Here is a 22,764-nt window from a genome sequence, read left to right on the forward strand (position 1 = left end):
CTGCTCTGCTGCAGAAAGACTGATACATGTTTGATAGTAGTAGTAGACACCCTCACACATAAGGATGGCTCTGTTACAGAAAGACTGATACATGTTTGATAGTAGTAGTAGTAGACACCCTCACACATAAGGATGGCTCTGCTGCAGAAAGACTGATACATGTTTGATAGTGTCTTGATGCTGTAGTGTTTGATAGTGTCTTGATGCTGTAGTGTGTGATAGTGTCTTGATGCTGTAGTGTGTGATAGTGTCTTGATGCTGTAGTGGTTGATAGTGTCTTGATGCTGTAATGGTTGATAGTGTCTTGATGCTGTATTGTTTGATAGTGTCTTGATGCTGTAGTGGATGATAGTGTCTTGATGCTGTAGTGTTTGATAGTGTCTTGATGCTGTAGTGTTTGATAGTGTCTTGATGCTGTAGTGGATGATAGTGTCTTGATGCTGTAGTGGATGATAGTGTCTTGATGCTGTAGTGGATGATAGTGTCTTGATGCTGTAGTGGATGATAGTGTCTTGATGCTGTAGTGGATGATAGTGTCTTGATGCTGTAGTGGATGATAGTGTCTTGATGCTGTAGTGGATGATAGTGTCTTGATGCTGTAGTGTTTGATAGTGTCTTGATGCTGTAGTGTTTGATAGTGTCTTGATGCTGTAGTGGATGATAGTGTCTTGATGCTGTAGTGGATGATAGTGTCTTGATGCTGTAGTGTTTGATAGTGTCTTGATGCTGTAGTGTTTGATAGTGTCTTGATGCTGTATTGTTTGATAGTGTCTTGATGCTGTAGTGGATGATAGTGTCTTGATGCTGTAGTGGATGATAGTGTCTTGATGCTGTAGTGTTTGATAGTGTCTTGATGCTGTAGTGTTTGATTGTCTTGATGCTGTAGTGTTTGATAGTGTCTTGATGCTGTAGTGGATGATAGTGTCTTGATGCTGTAGTGGTTGATAGTGTCTTGATGCTGTAGTGTGTGATAGTGTCTTGATGCTGTAGTGTGTGATAGTGTCTTGATGCTGTAGTGTGTGATAGTGTCTTGATGCTGTAGTGTGTGATAGTGTCTTGATGCTGTAGTGGTTGATAGTGTCTTGATGCTGTAGTGGTTGATAGTGTCTTGATGCTGTAGTGGTTGATAGTGTCTTGATGCTGTAGTGTGTGATAGTGTCTTGATGCTGTAGTGTTTAATAGTGTCTTGATGCTGTAGTGTTTGATAGTGTCTTGATGCTGAATTGGTTGATAGTGTCTTGATGCTGTAGTGGTTGATAGTGTATTGATGCTGTAGTGGTTGGTAGTGTCTTGATGCTGTAGTGTTTGATAGTGTCTTGATGCTGTAGTGGTTGATAGTGTCTTGATGCTGTAGTGTTTGATAGTGTCTTGATGCTGTAGTGGTTGATAGTGTCTTGATGCTGTAGTGGTTGATAGTGTCTTGATGCTGTAGTGGTTGATAGTGTCTTGATGCTGTAGTGGTTGATAGTGTCTTGATGCTGTAGTGGTTGATAGTGTCTTGATGCTGTAGTGGTTGATAGTGTCTTGATGCTGTAGTGGATGATAGTGTCTTGATGCTGTAGTGGATGATAGTGTCTTGATGCTGTAGTGGATGATAGTGTCTTGATGCTGTAGTGTTTGATAGTGTCTTGATGCTGTAGTGTTTGATTGTCTTGATGCTGTAGTGTTTGATAGTGTCTTGATGCTGTAGTGGATGATAGTGTCTTGATGCTGTAGTGGTTGATAGTGTCTTGATGCTGTAGTGTGTGATAGTGTCTTGATGCTGTAGTGTGTGATAGTGTCTTGATGCTGTAGTGTGTGATAGTGTCTTGATGCTGTAGTGTGTGATAGTGTCTTGATGCTGTAGTGTGTGATAGTGTCTTGATGCTGTAGTGGTTGATAGTGTCTTGATGCTGTAGTGGTTGATAGTGTCTTGATGCTGTAGTGGTTGATAGTGTCTTGATGCTGTAGTGTGTGATAGTGTCTTGATGCTGTAGTGTTTAATAGTGTCTTGATGCTGTAGTGTTTGATAGTGTCTTGATGCTGAATTGGTTGATAGTGTCTTGATGCTGTAGTGGTTGATAGTGTATTGATGCTGTAGTGGTTGGTAGTGTCTTGATGCTGTAGTGTTTGATAGTGTCTTGATGCTGTAGTGGTTGATAGTGTCTTGATGCTGTAGTGTTTGATAGTGTCTTGATGCTGTAGTGGTTGATAGTGTCTTGATGCTGTAGTGGTTGATAGTGTCTTGATGCTGTAGTGGTTGATAGTGTCTTGATGCTGTAGTGGTTGATAGTGTCTTGATGCTGTAGTGGTTGATAGTGTCTTGATGCTGTAGTGGTTGATAGTGTCTTGATGCTGTAGTGGTTGATAGTGTCTTGATGCTGTAGTGGTTGATAGTGTCTTGATGCTGTAGTGGTTGATAGTGTCTTGATGCTGTAGTGGTTGATAGTGTCTTGATGCTGTAGTGGTTGATAGTGTCTTGATGCTGTAGTGGTTGATAGTGTCTTGATGCTGTAGTGGTTGATAGTGTCTTGATGCTGTAGTGGTTGATAGTGTCTTGATGCTGTAGTGGTTGATAGTGTCTTGATGCTGTAGTGGTTGATAGTGTCTTGATGCTGTAGTGGTTGATAGTGTCTTGATGCTGTAGTGTTTGATAGTGTCTTGATGCTGTAGTGGTTGATAGTGTCTTGATGCTGTAGTGGTTGATAGTGTCTTGATGCTGTAGTGTTTGATAGTGTCTTGATGCTGTAGTGTTTGATTGTCTTGATGCTGTAGTGTTTGATAGTGTCTTGATGCTGTAGTGTTTGATAGTGTCTTGATGCTGTAGTGTTTGATAGTGTCTTGATGCTGTATTGTTTGATAGTGTCTTGATGCTGTAGTGGTTGATAGTGTCTTGATGCTGTAGTGGTTGATAGTGTCTTGATGCTGTAGTGGTTGATAGTGTCTTGATGCTGTAGTGTTTGATAGTGTCTTGATGCTGTAGTGGTTGATAGTGTCTTGATGCTGTAGTGGTTGATAGTGTCTTGATGCTGTAGTGGTTGATAGTGTCTTGATGCTGTAGTGGTTGATAGTGTCTTGATGCTGTAGTGTTTGATAGTGTCTTGATGCTGTAGTGGTTGATAGTGTCTTGATGCTGTAGTGGTTGATAGTGTCTTGATGCTGTAGTGGTTGATAGTGTCTTGATGCTGTAGTGTTTGTCCTTCGTGTTCTAATACTTTAATATTACCCCTTCCTTGTGTTTTTTGTAATAAATAATAAAAAATAAAAATAAATGTAAATATAATTTAAAAATGTAATAAAACAATTATAATCATTAAAACAAATAATAATAATATAATATATATAATAATACTTTAATGTTACCCCTTCCTTGTGATTTTTGTAATAAAAAAATATATAAAAAATATATATAATTTAAAAATATAATATATATTTTTTTATAATAATTAAAACAAATAATAATAATAATAATAATAATAATTGGGGGAAACCATTTATAATACATTTTAAGAAATCATCATAATTGTAATAATAAAAAAATAAAAGTGTGAATACCTTAAGGATCAGTTGGCATCATGTCCCAAGTCTGCTTTGACTGACACCCCCCTCCTCTCCTCAGTGACGCCCCAGACCCCGAGCTCTGCTCTGCCCAGCCAGCCTGCTGTGGCCGTGGCCACTACCGTTCACCTCAACCCCATGCAGCTGATGGCCGTGGACAGGATTGGTCTACAGTCTGCACAAATCAGCACCCAGGGAATCCAGCCTCAACCAATTGGAGCCCAGGGCATCCAGCCTGCACCAATGGGAGTGCAGGGGTTACATAGCTCCGGTCCAATCGGCACACAGGGGATTCAGCAGGCACCAATCGCAGGGCAGCAGCCTGAGGCCAAACCATCTGGTAATTTACAGTACACTAACGCTAAACATGGCCTCAAGAAGCCGCTTATTGAATATGACTCACAGGGACCCGAAAACACATACTGAAAATATTGTACGGAAATATGTGTTTGGATAAAAGCGTCTGCTGAAGGTGATGGTATTGGATGGTAATTGGTCGAATCTATAGCTCATGATAAGAACCTGTGTCTGTTCTACAGGGATGGTAATTGGTTGAATCTATAGCTCATGATAAGAACCTGTGTCTGTTCTACAGGGATGGTAATTGGTTGAATCTATAGCTCATGATAAGAACCTGTGTCTGTTCTACAGGGATGGTAATTGGTTGAATCTATAGCTCATGATAAGAACCTGTGTCTGTTCTACAGGGATGGTAATTGGTTGAATCTATAGCTCATGATAAGAACCTGTGTCTGTTCTACAGGGATGGTAATTGGTTGAATCTATAGCTCATGATAAGAACCTGTGTCTGTTCTACAGGGATGGTAATTGGTTGAATCTATAGCTCATGATAAGAACCTGTGTCTGTTCTACAGGGATGGTTATTGGTTGAATCTATAGCTCATGATAAGAACCTATGTCTGTTCTACAGGGATGGTAATTGGTTGAATCTATAGCTGTTGATAATAACCTGTGTCTGTTCTACAGGGATGGTAATTGGTTGAATCTATAGCTGTTGATAATAACCTGTGTCTGTTCTACAGGGATGGTAATTGGTTGAATCTATAGCTCATGATAAGAACCTGTGTCTGTTCTACAGGGATGGTAATTGGTTGAATCTATAGCTCATGATAAGAACCTGTGTCTGTTCTACAGGGATGGTTATTGGTTGAATCTATAGCTCATGATAAGAACCTGTGTCTGTTCTACAGGGATGGTAATTGGTTGAATCTATAGCTGTTGATAATAACCTGTGTCTGTTCTACAGGGATGGTAATTGGTTGGATCTATAGCTGATGATAATAACCTGTCTGTTCTACAGGGATGGTAATTGGTTGAATCTATAGCTCATGATAAGAACCTGTGTCTGTTCTACAGGGATGGTAATTGGTTGAATCTATAGCTGTTGATAATAACCTGTGTCTGTTCTACAGGGATGGTAATTGGTTGAATCTATAGCTGATGATAATAACCTGTCTGTTCTACAGGGATGGTAATTGGTTGAATCTATAGCTCATGATAAGAACCTGTGTCTGTTCTACAGGGATGGTAATTGGTTGAATCTATAGCTGTTGATAATAACCTGTGTCTGTTCTACAGGGATGGTAATTGGTTGAATCTATAGCTGATGATAATAACCTGTCTGTTCTACAGGGATGGTAATTGGTTGAATCTATAGCTCATGATAAGAACCTGTGTCTGTTCTACAGGGATGGTAATTGGTCGAATCTATAGCTGATGATAAGAACCTGTGTCTGTTCTACAGGGATGGTAATTGGTTGAATCAATGATGATAAGAACCTGTGTCTGTTCTACAGGGATGGTAATTGGTTGAATCTATGATGATAAGAACCTGTGTCTGTTCTACAGGGATGGTATTGGCTGACGGCAGTACGTTTGTAGCTGCTCCTATGGGCAGCCCGTTTGGCGCCGCACAGCCCGTTGCTACCATGGTACAGACACACCCCCAGGGCGGAGTAGGAGGCGGAGGGCCCACTTTGGTCTCTTCCCCTCGACCCAGCATCCTCCGCAAGAAGCCAGCCAATGAGGGGTGAGTCAATCAGCCGGTCAATTAATCAATCAATCAATCAATCAATCTGCCAGCCATTGAAGGGTGACTGAGCCTCTGAGCCCAGGGTCATGTTCATTAGGGAACTGTGTAATAAAACAGTTTAGATAGGACCTCATTGTTGTCTTCTGTGTCAGGCCTGCTGAACACCACCTACTGAATCGGCGGGGGGCGCGGGAACCTAGAGAGATATTTCAAACGTGTCAGAAATGTCCAGATCAACTAGCCCATGTCAGCTAACGTTGTTTTTTTAAAGCCCATATATTTTGTTGTATTATTCAAGTTACTCAAATGTCGCATGAATACACATTAGACATGGCAAAACATATAGAATTGCAAGAAAATTAGCTTTAAAACTGCAAAGTGTTCTCTGCACCACATGACAGAATGTGTAGAATTGCAAGAAAATTTGCTTTAAAACTGCAAAATGTTCTCTCCGCCAACAAGAGGGAGGGGGGGGTGAACAGTTGGTGTCATAAACAGTGCTTGTGCCCATAGAAATAGACGTGGTGGGGGCCGGGATGTTCCCCGATGCCGGAAGGGGGGGCTGAGTGAAAAGGTTTGGAGCCCTGTTCATTAACAATCTCTCAAGCCCATACCAACGGTGCCAGTGAGAAGCCAGCTCGTCTTTTATATTTAAAGTCTAGCCAACTTGAATCTTTTTGCTCGCTAACAAGATAGAACAGTTGAACAATTGTGAATACACTGTCCTTCTGTCTGGTCTCTGAACAACACAGCCTGGGTCACTTTGTTTACATGTTGAAATCAACTGGCCTGTCTGGGGAAAAAAGATGATGCTTATTTATCTGAGTTAGAACAAGTTGCCCCAATTGCTTATATTAATGACTATTTTTTTTTTGGTGCTTGTTGCAAATATCTAAAACACAAGACTAGACAGCTAGCACGTTACAGTGTGGGACTGAAATGCTGGAGGGGCTTGGTGACCACAGAGCAGAAGGGGGGACGGAGACGAGCCCAAATAAATGACATAAACGCTCATAAAAACAGAAGGAGAAAATAAATAAATAACTTGATTGTTGCGATTCGCATTTGGAACGTTCAAAACATACATTCAAATGAATTCGATATCGACCAGCCTAACGTGTGTGTGTGTGTGTGTGTGTGTGTTTGTTTAGGTGTGGTGTTGGTAAGAATCTGATCCCGGCAGGGCCTGGTGAGGCTACCAGCAGCAGAGTGGAGGGAGGAGTGAGAGGCGCAGGACCACCAAGACCTGCAGGGTGAGCCCTCAGAGAATAATTAATCATTCATTCAAAGCCTGGGTCATGCATGTCCTGTAATGGGTTTAGACTGCCTCCTAGATGTCATCCTACATGGCTGCTTTGTGTGATTTATTGTTGTCTCTAACTTCTTGACGTTTGCGTTGTTGTCTGGGCTCAATAATGTTTGTACCATGTTTTATGCTGCTACCGTGTTGTGTTGCTACCATGTTGTTGTCATGCTGTGTTGCTACCACGTTGTTGGCATGTTGTGTTGCTACCGTGTTGTTGTCATGTTGTGTTGCTACCGTGTTGTTGTCATGTTGTGTTGCTACCGTGTTGTTGTCATGCTGTGTTGCTACCGTGTTACTGTCATGCTGTGTTGCTACCGTGTTACTGTCATGCTGTGATGCTACCATGTTGTTGTCATGCTGTGTTGCTACCATGTCGTTGTCATGTTGTGCTGCTACCATGTTGTTGCTGTGTTGCTACCATGCTGTGTTTCTACCGTGTTACTGTCATGCTGTGTTGCTACCGTGTTGTTGTCATGCTGTGTTGCTACCGTGTTACTGTCATGCTGTGTTGCTACCGTGTTACTGTCATGCTGTGTTGCTACCGTGTTACTGTCATGCTGTGTTGCTACCGTGTTGTTGTCATGCTGTGTTGCTACCATGTCGTTGTCATGTTGTGCTGCTACCATGTTGTTGCTGTGTTGCTACCATGCTGTGTTGTCTGCCTTGCCATGTTGTTGTCTCTCTTGTCAAGATGTGTATTTTGTCCTATATTTATATGTTATTTATTTTTTATTTTTTTTATCCCAGCCCCCGTCTGGTTAAATAAAACAAATATTTCCTAGATGGCACGCTATTGTCTAGATCTAACATCTCTCTTTCAGGGTCTAACATACCTCTCTCTCTCTCTGAGTGACTCTAACATCTCTCTGTCAGAGTCTAACATACCTCTCTCTCTCTCTGAGTGACTCTAACATCTCTCTGTCAGAGTCTAACATACCTCTCTCTCTCTCTCTCTCTCTCTGAGTGAGTCTTAATTAACAAGCCTCTCTCTCTCTCTCTCTCTCTCTCTCTGAGTGAGTCTTAATTAACAAGCCTCTCTCTCTCCCTGTCAGAGTGAAGCCTAAAGCAGAGGGTCACATGACCATGTTGGCTCCTCCAGTCCTAGTCATGGGTGCAGTGGAGACTCTACCCTCCCAGGGAGGAGTGGAGCAGCAGGCGGTCTCCTCCCCAGCCCAGGCTATCCCCTCCAACCTGCTGGCCCCCCGTGGTCCTCCACCCCCCTCCCAGCCCAGCTCCAATACCCACCTCTCTGCCCTGTCGGCCGCCATGGCTGTGACACCCCCTGGCCCCGCCTCCATGGCCAATACTGTCGCCTCCCCCACCCAGCCCGCAGCCAGTAGCACGGCAGCATGCAGCGGAGGTTCCGCCCACACAGGTGTCAAAATCAAGCAGGAGGCGGAGTCTATGGAGATGTATCAACCAGGTAACTGTGGGAACGTTTCCATCTCAATTCGTCTTTCCGTAATACATCACGCCCTTTCTCCTTGCCTTGCACTATAGTTACTAAGACAGGCTGCACTATAGTTACTCAGTGAAGGCAGGCTGTACTATAGTTACTAAGACAGGCTATACTATAGTTACTAAGGCAGGCTGCACTATAGTTACTCAGGCAGGCTGTACTATAGTTACTAAGACAGGCTATACTATAGTTACTAAGGCAGGCTGCACTATAGTTACTCAGGCAGGCTGTACTATAGTTACTCAGTGAAGGCAGACTGCACTATAATTACTCAGTGAAGGCAGGCTGTACTATAGTTACTAAGGCAGGCTGTACTATAGTTACTAAGACAGGATGCACTATAGTTACTCAGTGAAGGCAGACTGCACTATAGTTACTCAGTGAAGGCAGGCTATACTATAGTTACTAAGACAGGCTATACTATAGTTACTAAGGCAGGCTGCACTATAGTTACTCAGTGAAGGCAGACTGCACTATAGTTACTCAGTGAAGGCAGGCTATACTATAGTTACTAAGACAGGCTATACTATAGTTACTCAGGCAGGCTGCACTATAGTTACTCAGGCAGGCTGCACTATAGTTACTCAGTGAAGGCAGGCTGCACTATAGTTACTAAGGCAGGCTGTACTATAGTTACTAAGACAGGATGCACTATAGTTACTCAGTGAAGGCAGACTGCACTATAGTTACTAAGGCAGGCTGTACTATAGTTACTAAGGCAGGCTGCACTATAGTTACTAAGGCAGGCTGTACTATAGTTACTCAGGCAGGCTGTACTATAGTTACTAAGGCAGACTGCACTATAGTTACTAAGGCAGGCTGTACTATAGTTACTCAGTGAAGGCAGACTGCACTATAGTTACTAAGGCAGGCTGCACTATAGTTACTAAGGCAGGCTACACTATAGTTACTAAGGCAGGCTGCACTATAGTTACTAAGGCAGGCTGCACTATAGTTACTAAGGCAGGCTGTACTATAGTTACTAAGGCAGGTTGTACTATAGTTACTAAGACAGGATGTACTATAGTTACTAAGACAGGCTATACTATAGTTACTCAGGCAGGCTGTACTATAGTTACTAAGGCAGGCTGTACTATAGTTACTAAGGCAGGCTGTACTATAGTTACTCAGGCAGGCTGTACTATAGTTACTAAGGCAGGCTGCACTATAGTTATTCAGTGAAGGCAGGCTGTACTATAGTTACTAAGGCAGGTTGTACTATAGTTACTAAGACAGGATGCACTATAGTTACTAAGGCAGGTTGTACTATAGTTACTAAGGCAGGATGTACTATAGTTACTAAGGCAGGCTGCACTATAGTTACTCAGTGAAGGCAGGCTGTACTATAGTTACTAAGGCAGGTTGTACTATAGTTACTAAGACAGGATGCACTATAGTTACTCAGTGAAGGCAGGCTGTACTATAGTTACTAAGGCAGGTTGTACTATAGTTACTAAGACAGGATGCACTATAGTTACTCAGTGAAGGCAGGCTGTACTATAGTTACTAAGGCAGGTTGTACTATAGTTACTAAGACAGGATGCACTATAGTTACTAAGGCAGGTTGTACTATAGTTACTAAGGCAGGCTGTACTATAGTTACTAAGGCAGGCTGCACTATAGTTACTCAGGCAGGCTGTACTATAGTTACTCAGTGAAGGCAGACTGCACTATAATTACTAAGGCAGGCTACACTATAGTTACTAAGGCAGGATGCACTATAGTTACTAAGGCAGGCTGTACTATAGTTACTAAGGCAGGCTACACTATAGTTACTAAGGCAGGATGCACTATAGTTACTAAGGCAGGCTATACTATAGTTACTAAGACAGGCTATACTATAGTTACTAAGGCAGGCTATACTATAGTTACTAAGGTAGGATGCACTATAGTTACTAAGGCAGGCTGTACTATAGTTACTAAGGCAGGCTACACTATAGTTACTAAGGCAGGATGCACTATAGTTACTAAGGCAGGCTACACTATAGTTACTAAGACAGGATGCACTATAGTTACTAAGGCAGGCTGCACTATAGTTACTCAGTGAAGGCAGACTGCACTATAGTTACTAAGGCAGGCTGCACTATAGTTACTAAGGCAGGCTACACTATAGTTACTAAGGCAGGCTGCACTATAGTTACTAAGGCAGGCTGTACTATAGTTACTAAGGCAGGCTATACTATAGTTACTAAGGCAGGCTGTACTATAGTTACTCAGTGAAGGCAGACTGCACTATAGTTACTAAGGCAGGCTGCACTATAGTTACTAAGGCAGGCTACACTATAGTTACTAAGGCAGGCTGCACTATAGTTACTAAGGCAGGCTGTACTATAGTTACTAAGGCAGGCTATACTATAGTTGCTAAGGCAGGCTGTACTATAGTTACTCAGTGAAGGCAGACTGCACTATAGTTACTAAGGCAGGCTGTACTCTAGTTACTCAGGCAGGCTGTACTATAGTTACTAAGACAGGCTATACTATAGTTACTAAGGCAGGCTGTACTATAGTTACTCAGTGAAGGCAGGCTGCACCATAGTTACTAAGGCAGGCTGCACTATATAGTTACTCAGGCAGGCTGTACTATAGTTACTAAGACAGGCTATACTATAGTTACTAAGGCAGGCTGTACTATAGTTACTCAGTGAAGGCAGACTGCACTATAGTTACTCAGTGAAGGCAGACTGCACTATAGTTACTAAGGCAGGCTGTACTATAGTTACTAAGACAGGCTGTACTATAGTTACTAAGGCAGGCTGTACTATAGTTACTAAGGCAGGCTGTACTATAGTTACTAAGAGAGGCTTCACTATAGTTACTCAGGCAGGCTGTACTATAGTTACTAAGACAGGCTTCACCATAGTTACTCAGGCAGGCTGTACTATAGTTACTAAGACAGGCTTCACTATAGTTACTAAGGCAGGCTGTACTATAGTTACTAAGGCAGGCTGTACTATAGTTACTCAGGCAGGCTGTACTATAGTTACTAAGACAGGCTTTTCTATAGTTACTCAGTGAAGGCAAGCTGTACTATAGTTACTAAGACAGGCTTTTCTATAGTTACTCAGTAAAGGCAGGCGTCTGTGTTTACCCAGATTATCAAGATGAAATAACAATAGCCTACACTTGATACGGCTATAATATCAGTTTATAAAAGGCTAACATAACTGATATCTTGAGTGTTCTTATGGACAAGTGAAACAGCCCCACCAATGGGAAAATCATTCTGCAGCATTGACCCCCAAAAACAATATCTAGGCCTAATACATGTTTTAAAACATTTATTTAATGAGATTGTTTTTGGCTTTTGTAACCATTTTAAATAAGAATGACATTATGCACCAAATTATACTGCATATTAAATTCTCCCCCCCCCCCCTCTCTAAGAAAACCAAAATACACAATGCTATCATATATCAATGACTGGACGATGTGTCATTCTAGACATCGCCAACGCTTAATGTAAGGATTCCAGGAAAGATTCACTGTGAAAGCTCCCCAGTCCCATCTATCTTTCTTAAACAAGGAAATAAAACTGGTTGGACATGCCTGTACTGTGATTTACATGTCTGCCCCCCCCCCCCCCCCCCCACTCCTCTCCTCTCCTCAGTGCCCCAGCCCTCGACGAACTCAGGCCTCATCACCCAGCCCCGCCAGGCCGGGTCCCTTCACGGGACCCCCTCCTCAGGGGACCTGGTTCCTGGTGCCTCCCCCAGGAAGAAGCCCCGCAAACAGCAGCACGTAATTTCCACAGAAGAGACTGAAATGCTGGAGACCAACAGTACAGATGAGGACAGGGCTATGGGCCACAGGCCCCTGGGCAGCAGGGCTAAGAGGAGAGAGTCCCCTCCCAGAGAGTATGTGGGTGGGTGGATACCACTAAACCATGCCCAGTGGCACTCACCACGGTGGGGTCGATTCCATTTCAGTTCAGTCAAATCAGGGAGTCAAGTGAAATTCCAAGTTGGTATCAATTCTGATACTAGTGCTTTGCTGTGATCTCTCTCAGATGAGGAAGGGGTGCGTTACGTCCCTGTCAGGCCGCGCCCACCTGTCACTCTGCTGCGTCACTATAGGAACCCCTGGAAGGCAGCCTATCACCACTTCCAGAGGTACAGCGACATCCGGATCAAAGGTCAGTATTGGTCCAATCAGAACGCTGAACAAAAAACGTATGCTCTTTAAAAAAAAAATAATAATAATTTCTCAGAACGTCCTTTTTTTAAAACATTTTATGAAGAGGTTCTGACTAGCAGACATAGTGTATTTTATTAAATATGTTCTGGAACGCATATAAGGTGTTATAAGCATGTGTGAGCCTTTATAATGTGTTATTATGAGGCTTCTAATATTATGTCGCTCTAAGTATGTTACTATTAAGTTATTTTCATTACTGATTTAGAACTCTGGTTGTCTATGTCAGAGGATAAGTTGTTTATAAGCATGTATGAGCTTTTAGGTCCTGCTTTAAATGACGTTCAGCTTATAAAGGCTTCATAATGCCTTCATAAGCACTACATAAATGTGTTACAAAGCATCCGTAACCGTACGTCAGGCTTTACAAAGGGTTCATAAATGTGGCATAACTGAGTGATGCGATCACCAATGTCAAATGTGACGTAACCCACTATGTCAACTGTGATATAATCGTGTGCTTCATAAAGGGTGAGGTGTTGCGCTGAAGGACGGCACACTCTTTAACGTCAAGTGATGTTAGTCACATTACAGCTCTTCTCGTTCCCAGACACTTCCACCCAAGTGTGCGGAAGGTCTGATGGACCCAACGCATAAAACCTGGCCTTTATTAGTTACTGTTACATGTAAACTAACATTTTGTGGAAATGCGCAAGAGTTTAGCAAGTATTCTGACTTTTTGACTGTGTTAACTAGTGCCTGACAAATCCTTTACTCAGTAAGGTCACTCCTATACAATTCTATGGTTACTCCCACTAAGGCCACTTCTGATTGGTTGATATCCCAGGCTTATACACTGAGTATTACAAAACACGACATAGGCTGACCAGGTGAAAGCTATGATCGCCTATTGATGTAATTTATTAAATCTACTTCAATCAGTGTAGATGAAGGGGAGGAGACGGGGTAAAGAAGGATTTTTAAGCCTCGAGATGGAAGTGTCTTTGAACGGGGTATGTTAGTGGGAACCAGGTGCAGAAACACCTTGATGAAAGCCCCCAACCTAAAGAAACACCTTGATGAAAGCCCCCAACCTAAAGAAACACCTTGATGAAAGCCCCCAACCTAAAGAAACACCTTGATGAAAGCCCCCAACCTAAAGAAACACCTTGATGAAAGCCCCCAACCTAAAGAAACACCTTGATGAAAGCCCCCAACCTAAAACACTTCCCTTGATGAAAGCCCTACAAACCTAAAGAAACACCGTAATGAAAGCCCCCAACCTAAAGAAACACCTTGATGAAAGCCCCCAACCTTAAAACACTTACCGTGATGAAAGCCCCCAACCTAAAACACTTACCGTGATGAAAGCCCCCAACCTAAAACACTAACCTTGATGAAAGCCCCCAACCTAAAGAAACACCATAATGAAAGCCCCCAACCTTAAGAAACACTGTAAAGAAAGCCCCCAACCTTAAGAAACACCGTAATGAAAGCCCCCAAACTAAAACACTTCCCTTGATGAAAGCCCCCAAACTAAAAAAATTGAAAGTTACATGTTCCTCACTACACAAACACACCATACCTGGACCCAGTCAGGTCTTTAACTATCTATACCACACGGTGCTGGACCCAGTCAGGTCTTTAACTATCTATACCACACGGTGCTGGACCCAGTCAGGTCTTTAACTATCTATACCACACGGTGCTGGACCCAGTCAGGTCTATAACTATCTATACCACACGGTGCTGGACCCAGTCAGGTCTTTAACTATCTATACCACACGGTGCTGGACCCAGTCAGGTCTTTAACTATCTATACCACACGGTGCTGGACCCAGTCAGGTCTTTAACTATCTATACCACACGGTGCTGGACCCAGTCAGGTCTTTAACTATCTATACCACACGGTGCTGGACCCAGTCAGGTCTTTAACTATCTATACCACACGGTGCTGGACCCAGTCAGGTCTTTAACTATCTATACCACACGGTGTTGGACCCAGTCAGGTCTTTAACTATCTATACCACACGGTGCTGGACCCAGTCAGGTCTTTAACTATCTATACCACACGGTGCTGGACCCAGTCAGGTCTTTAACTATCTATACCACACGGTACTGGACCCAGTCAGGTCTTTAACTATCTATACCACACGGTGCTGGACCCAGTCAGGTCTTTAACTATCTATACCACACGGTGCTGGACCCAGTCAGGTCTATAACTATCTATACCACACGGTGCTGGACCCAGTCAGGTCTTTAACTATCTATACCACACGGTGCTGAACCCAGTCAGGTCTTTAACTATCTATACCACACGGTGCTGAACCCAGTCAGGTCTTTAACTATCTATACCACACGGTGCTGGACCCAGTCAGGTCTTTAACTATCTATACCACACGGTGCTGGACCCAGTCAGGTCTTTAACTATCTATACCACACGGTGCTGGACCCAGTCAGGTCTTTAACTATCTATACCACACGGTGCTGGACCCAGTCAGGTCTTTAACTATCTATACCACACGGTGCTGGACCCAGTCAGGTCTTTAACTATCTATACCACACGGTGCTGGACCCAGTCAGGTCTTTAACTATCTATACCACACGGTGCTGGACCCAGTCAGGTCTTTAACTATCTATACCACACGGTGCTGGACCCAGTCAGGTCTTTAACTATCTATACCACACGGTGTTGGACCCAGTCAGGTCTTTAACTATCTATACCACACGGTGCTGGACCCAGTCAGGTCTTTAACTATCTATACCACACGGTGCTGGACCCAGTCAGGTCTTTAACTATCTATACCACACGGTGCTGGACCCAGTCAGGTCTTTAACTATCTATACCACACGGTGCTGGACCCAGTCAGGTCTTTAACTATCTATACCACACGGTGCTGGACCCAGTCAGGTCTTTAACTATCTATACCACACGGTGCTGGACCCAGTCAGGTCTTCAACACGTCCACTCCCCCTGCTGAAAGATCAGCCATGTTGGCAACATTGTAACAGGTTGTAATCAAGCCCTGGTGTCCAGCATGGGAACAGAAGAGGAATACCTGGTGCAGTAGTCTCAGGGTACTGTAGGACCGCTCCAAATCATCTGGGTACTGTAGGACCGCTCCAAATCATCTGGGTACTGTAGGACCGCTCCAAATCATCTGGGTACTGTAGGGCCGCTCCAAATCATCTGGGTACTGTAGGGCCGCTCCAAATCATCTGGGTACTGTAGGGCCGCTCCAAATCATCTGGGTACTGTAGGACCGCTCCAAATCATCTGGGTACTGTAGGACCGCTCCAAATCATCTGGGTACTGTAGGACCGCTCCAAATCATCTGGGTACTGTAGGACCGCTCCAAATCATCTGGGTACTGTAGGGCCGCTCCAAATCATCTGGGTACTGTAGGGCCGCTCCAAATCATCTGGGTACTGTAGGGCCGCTCCAAATCATCTGGGTACTGTAGGACCGCTCCAAATCATCTGGGTACTGTAGGACCGCTCCAAATCATCTGGGTACTGTAGGACCGCTCCAAATCATCTGGGTACTGTAGGACCGCTCCAAATCATCTGGGTACTGTAGGGCCGCTCCAAATCATCTGGGTACTGTAGGACCGCTCCAAATCATCTGGGTACTGTAGGACCGCTCCAAATCATCTGGGTACTGTAGGACCGCTCCAAATCATCTGGGTACTGTAGGACCGCTCCAAATCATCTGGGTACTGTAGGGCCGCTCCAAATCATCTGGGTACTGTAGGACCGCTCCAAATCATCTGGGTACTGTAGGACCGCTCCAAATCATCTGGGTACTGTAGGGCCGCTCCAAATCATCTGGGTACTGTAGGACCGCTCCAAATCATCTGGGTACTGTACACGCCTCTCAGAGCAGCATACAGGGTGTGCTGCAGTAGAAGTATTGTAAGGGAATACTCAGTAGGCTCAATAGAATGTATATATTTTGTCATTTCATATGAGGCTCTGAGTAATAGTACTGCTGGCCCGTTCCATTGGCGGCCACAATGCCAGTCACTCTCAATGAAGTAAAAACAGCTTTTAAAAGGCCTCAACAACGGGTTTTTTGTTGTTGTTGCTGTGCACGACTGCGCTTTAGAGTTATCCTGCAGCACAGCATTGTGGGGGGAAGTTGAGGTCAGGATTAACATGGACTATTCACCCAGGAGGGAAAGAAGTTTTGACCATCCTAGAAATGTTTTAGATTTTAATATAATTATATTCAATTTAGCGGACTGTTTTATCCAAAGCGACTTAGTCATGTGTGAATCCATTTTTACGTATATGGGTGTTCCTGGGAATTGAACCCTCTTTCTTGGCGTTTCAACGCCCTATCAAGATGCACGATGGGTTATAAATGCTTTGTGAAGCCTCCATTTTAATATGATTTATAAGGTATTTTATTTAAGTAGTGCTTATGTCACCCTTTTTATAAAGCACAAGGTTATGCCACATTTCTAAACCATGACGTACGGTTATAGGTAATGTAGTTATGTCGTGTTTACGAAGCCTTCGTTAAAACAGGGGTCAGCGTAGTAGTCTTCTGTTACGCGTCTGTTCCTACAGAGGAGAAGGAGTCGTTACAGGAAGTGGCCAATCGGAGAGGAGTAGCACGGCGAGCTCAGGGATGGAAGATGCACTTGTGTGTTGCTCAGCTCATGCAGCTGGTGAGTGCCGTTGGCGATACATCTCTCAGTTCTCATTTGCAGCCACCGGAGGACATTTAAGTGACGTTTTAATTGGTGAAAAAATAGTGACTTTTGTATTTTGGAGCTTGTATTATGCAGTACTTATGTCAATGTTCCTTTTAATGTCTTGTTGAAACCCTTAAGTCTTGCCCTGACCCCTGACCTCTAACCCTGTTCTGACCCCTAGTCGAAACTGGAGCATGATGTATATAGCATACTGACGTCCCTCCAGCAGCCGATCTGTAACCTCTGACCCCTAGTCGAACCTGGAGCATGATGTATATAGCATACTGACGTCCCTCCAGCAGCCGATCTGTAACCTCTGACCCCTAGTCGAACCTGGAGCATGATGTATATAGCATACTGACGTCCCTCCAGCAGCCGATCTGTAACCTCTGACCCCTAGTCGAACCTGGAGCATGATGTATATAGCATACTGACGTCCCTCCAGCAGCCGATCTGTAACCTCTGACCCCTAGTCGAACCTGGAGCATGATGTATATAGCATACTGACGTCCCTCCAGCAGCCGATCTGTAACCTCTGACCCCTAGTCGAACCTGGAGCATGATGTATATAGCATACTGACGTCCCTCCAGCAGCCGATCTGTAACCTCTGACCCCTAGTCGAACCTGGAGCATGATGTATATAGCATACTGACGTCCCTCCAGCAGCCGATCTGTAACCTCTGACCCCTAGTCGAACCTGGAGCATGATGTATATAGCATACTGACGTCCCTCCAGCAGCCGATCTGTAACCTCTGACCCCTAGTCGAACCTGGAGCATGATGTATATAGCATACTGACGTCCCTCCAGCAGCCGATCTGTAACCTCTGACCCCTAGTCGAACCTGGAGCATGATGTATATAGCATACTGACGTCCCTCCAGCAGCCGATCTGTAACCTCTGACCCCTAGTCGAACCTGGAGCATGATGTATATAGCATACTGACGTCCCTCCAGCAGCCGATCTGTAACCTCTGACCCCTAGTCGAACCTGGAGCATGATGTATATAGCATACTGACGTCCCTCCAGCAGCCGATCTGTAACCTCTGACCCCTAGTCGAACCTGGAGCATGATGTATATAGCATACTGACGTCCCTCCAGCAGCCGATCTGTAACCTCTGACCCCTAGTCGAACCTGGAGCATGATGTATATAGCATACTGACGTCCCTCCAGCAGCCGATCTGTAACCTCTGACCCCTAGTCGAACCTGGAGCATGATGTACACTGAACAAAAATATAAACGCAACATGCAACAATTTCAAAGATTTTACTGAGTTACAGTTCATATGAGAAAATATATATATTTTTAAATAAATTAATCTGGTCCTCATCTATGGATTTCACGTGACTGGGAATACAGATATGCATCTCTGCCTCAGGATCTCGTCACGGTGTATCTCGGGGCGGCAGGTGGTTAGAGCGATGGGCCAATAACTGAAAGGTTGCTAGATTGAATTCCCGAGCTGACAAGGTAAAAATCTGTTGTTCTGCTCCTGAACAAGGGAACTGTTCCTAGGCCGTCATTGAAAATAAGAATTAGTTCTTAACTGACTTGCCTAGTTAAATATATGTTAAATAAAAAATAATTCTGTGCATTTAAATTGCCGTTGATAAAATGCAATTGTATTCGTTTGTCCGTAGCTTATGCCTGTCCATACCATAACCCCACCTCCACCATGGGGCAGTCTGTTCACAACGCTGACATCAGCAAACCGCTCGCCCACACAACGCCATACACGTGGTCTGCGGTTGTGAGGTTGGTTGGACCTTCTGCCAAATTCTCTAAAATGACGTTGTAGGCAGTTCATGGTAGAGAAATGAACATTCAATTCTCTGGCAACATCTTTGTTGGACATTCCTGCAGTCAGCATGCCAATTGCACGCTCCCTCAAAACTTGAGACATCTGTGGCATTGTGTTGTGTGACAAAACTTCACATTTTAAAGTGGTCTTTTATTGTTCCCAGCACAAGGTGCACCTGTGTAATGATCGTGCTGTTTAATCAGCTTCTCGATATGGAATGTCAGGTGGATGGATTATCTTGACAAAGGAGAAATGCTCACTCACAGGGATGTAAACAAATGTGTGCACAACATTTGAGAGAGATGAGCTGTTTGTGCGTACGGAACATTTCTGGGATTTTTTTTTTCTGGCTCATGAAACATGGGACCAACACTTTACATGTTGCGTTTATATTTTTGTTCAGTGTGTATGTATGTATGTGTGTGTGTGTGTGTGTGTATGTATGTGTGTATATATATATATATATATATATATATATATATATATATATATATATATATATATAGTGTGTAGAACAAGTATTTGATACACTGCCGATTTTGCAGGTTTTCCTACTTACAAAGCATGTAGAGGTCTGTAATTTTTATCATAGGTACACTTCAGCTGTGAGAGACGGAATCTAAAACAATAATCCAGAAAATCACATTGTATGATTTATAAGTAATTAATTTACATGTGTGTGTGTATATATATAGGAGACTGACCTTCCCTCCAGGCTGATCTCTGACCGCTAACCTCTGACCCCTAGTCAAACCTGGAGCATGATGTGTATAGCAGACTGACTTCCCTTCAGGAGGGGCTAATCCCTAAGAAGAGGGCCGGGGTCGACGACGAGCTGCACCGCATTAACGAACTCATACAGGTTTGTGGGGACAGTAAACAGTACATGTACAACATTTAATTTATTTTTTATTTATACTTTATTTAGTCAAGTCAGTGAAGAACAACTTCTTATTTACAATGACGGCCTATCAAAAGGCAAAGGGCCTCCTGCGGGGACGGGGGCTGGGATTAAAAAATAAAAATGAAGGTCAAAACACAAGAGACAAGAGACACTACATAAAGAGAGACCTAAGACAGCAACATGGCAAGGCAGCATGGTAGCAACACAGCATGGTAGCAACACAACATGTCAGATTTCAAAAAGGCTTTTTGGCAAAAGCATAAGATGCTATTATCTATTATCCTGTCAGTAACAACCACATCATCAACATTAAGGGACATGTGCTTCCTGTCAGTAACAACCACATCATCACCTTTAAGGGACATGTGCTTCCTGTCAGTAACAACCACATCATCACCTTTAAGGGACATGTGCTCCTTGTCAGTAACAACCACATCATCAACTTTAAGGGACATGTGCTTCCTGTCAGTAACAACCACATCATCACCTTTAAGGGACATGTGCTTCCTGTCAGTAACAACCACATCATCACCTTTAAGGGACATGTGCTCCTTGTCAGTAACAACCACATCATCAACTTTAAGGGACATGTGCTTCCTGTCAGTAACAACCACATCATCAACATTAAGGGACATGTGCTTCCTGTCAGTAACAACCACATCATCAACATTAAGGGACATGTGCTTCCTGTCAGTAACAACCACATCATCAACATTAAGGGACATGTGCTTCCTGTCAGTAACAACCACATCATCAACATTAAGGGACATGTGCTTCCTGTCAGTAACAACCACATCATCAACATTAAGGGACATGTGCTTCCTGTCAGTAACAACCACATCATCAACATTAAGGGACATGTGCTTCCTGTCAGTAACAACCACATCATCACCTTTAAGGGACATGTGCTCCTTGTCAGTAACAACCACATCATCAACATTAAGGGACATGTGCTTCCTGTCAGTAACAACCACATCATCACCTTTAAGGGACATGTGCTTCCTGTCAGTAACAACCACATCATCAACATTAAGGGACATGGGCAGCTGGGAGGAGGAGGGTTTATTCTCCAGGTCTTTAACTGTTTTCCAGAACTTCTTGGGGTTAGACCCACAGAGAGAGAACTGCTCCTTAAAGTAACTAACTTTGGCCTTCCGGATAGCCTGAGTGCACTTATTTCTCATTTGCCTGAACGAGAGCCAGTCAACCTGAGTATGCGTGTCCCGAGCCTTTCGCCAAATGTGATTCTTGAGGTGGAGTAATTCTCATTTTCTTTATGGGGGTGTGTTTGTTAACAATCAAAATAAAAGGTCCAAGCATCTTCGACAGAGGGGATCAAGCTTATTCTATACCAATTTACAGAGGCCAGGTCATGACCTTGCCTCTGATACCTATCAGGATTATATGTGAGGATAACAACAAGGGGATTTAGCCTTTTCTGGGTGTTTGGAGTCATACCTTGTGGGATTGGTAAAAGTCTGAGAAAGATTTAGGGAGTCCCATTTCTTTAGGACTTGGTCAGGTGGTTTAAGCATGTCCCAGTTTAGGTCTCCTAGCAGGACAAATTCAGACTTAGTGTAAGGGGCCAGGAGAGAGCTTAGGGCAGGTAGGGCACAGGCCAGTTCTGATGGTGGATGATACCACCCAACAACAGTCAACAAAGAGATATTTGAAAGTTGAATGCTTAAAACCAGCAAATCAAATTGCTTTTGGGACAGACTTGGTGGAGACAACCGAGCACTGAAGGTGATCCTTGGTAAAAGATTTGCCACTCCACCACCTTTGGAAGTTCTGTCTTGCAGAAAAAGGTCATAACCAGAAAGGTTAACATCAATATTCAGAACTCTCTTTCTGAACCACGTCATCATTATAGGTTAACTCATACAGGTACGGTGGATTGATTGATTGATTAAGCGATCGATTGATTGATTGGTTGAGCACTTGATGACGTGTTATTGTCCTTCAAGAGGAAATCCTCTCACATGTTACCCAAAAGTCACACGTTTATTTAGTCACAGTCACAGTTGGGGGAGTCCAGACAATTTCAGTGCATCAATTTGTTTTTCTACTCAGTAGTGTGATACTTGTGATACTTCTACAGTGTTGTCATGTAGGCCTAACTGAATGTTGGTTCTGTGTGCGCAGGGTAACATACAGCGTTGTAAGCTAGTGATGGACCAGGTTACAGAGGCCCGGGACACTATGATGAAGGTTCTGGACCACAAAGACAAGGTCCTGAAGCTGCTCAACCAGAACGGAGCTGTCAAAAAGTCTAACCAACTGAAACGTAAGGATCGGGCCTAGCCTGGACTTCCTGTTCCGTCACCAACGTCACGGATCTGTTCGTTACAGCGTGCGATGTGTTTTAAACCGGTTTTGCAACGGAAGAAGAAATTGTAAACGTTTCTCAGTGGATAAGTCAAGGGGGTAGTCCCTCCCTGTTTTGTGTTTTAGTTTTTTTTGCTGCTTACGTGCCTAATGAACACGACCCACCTCTGCCCTGCCCGAACGGGAGGACAGGGTGGAAGAGCTGCTGGGAGCTAGAGATGGAACTGTTGGTACTATGACAGCTACTCACCCACACCCCTCTTATCTCTGTCTGAGCACTGAAGCTGGCTGGACAACATAACTAGAAGAACCCTCCTGTTGCTTCAGTCAGAGCTCACTGTCTGGAGGGAATCCCTCTAGGAATATGTTCTCACTGAAGAAGACTCAACACTCTGTCTTCCAAATGGCACCCTATTCCCTATATAGTGCACTACTTTAGACCAGAGCCCTATGGAACCCTATTCCCTATATATAGTGCACTACTATTGACTAGAGCCCTATGGAACCCTATTCCCTATATAGTGCACCACTTTAGACCA

At 43.7% G+C, this 22,764-nt stretch overlaps 1 protein-coding gene across 6 annotated transcripts in view; it reads left to right on the forward strand.

Moving 5' to 3' along the window:
- Positions 1-22,764, forward strand: part of LOC110524860 (histone deacetylase complex subunit SAP130) — a 44,734-nt gene extending 21,970 nt beyond the window's left edge. For 5 of the 6 annotated variants that reach the window (XM_036978940.1, XM_036978943.1, XM_036978941.1 and 2 more), the window contains exons 13-21: positions 3,599-3,877; positions 5,407-5,587; positions 6,742-6,843; positions 7,949-8,319; positions 11,963-12,217; positions 12,362-12,487; positions 17,062-17,162; positions 19,742-19,855; positions 22,043-22,764. In XM_036978940.1, the coding sequence (XP_036834835.1) occupies positions 3,599-3,877; positions 5,407-5,587; positions 6,742-6,843; positions 7,949-8,319; positions 11,963-12,217; positions 12,362-12,487; positions 17,062-17,162; positions 19,742-19,855; positions 22,043-22,201 (1,688 nt within the window). In that variant the 3' untranslated portion in view covers positions 22,202-22,764. Of the gene's footprint in view, positions 1-3,598; positions 3,878-5,406; positions 5,588-6,741; positions 6,844-7,948; positions 8,320-11,962; positions 12,218-12,361; positions 12,488-17,061; positions 17,163-19,688; positions 19,856-22,042 lie in introns of those variants that run through there. The other variant, XM_036978945.1, reaches the window with a different exon arrangement.

This window comes from Oncorhynchus mykiss, chromosome 5 (assembly GCF_013265735.2).
Source record: "Oncorhynchus mykiss isolate Arlee chromosome 5, USDA_OmykA_1.1, whole genome shotgun sequence".
In the NCBI taxonomy this organism is placed as follows: domain Eukaryota; kingdom Metazoa; phylum Chordata; class Actinopteri; order Salmoniformes; family Salmonidae; genus Oncorhynchus; species Oncorhynchus mykiss.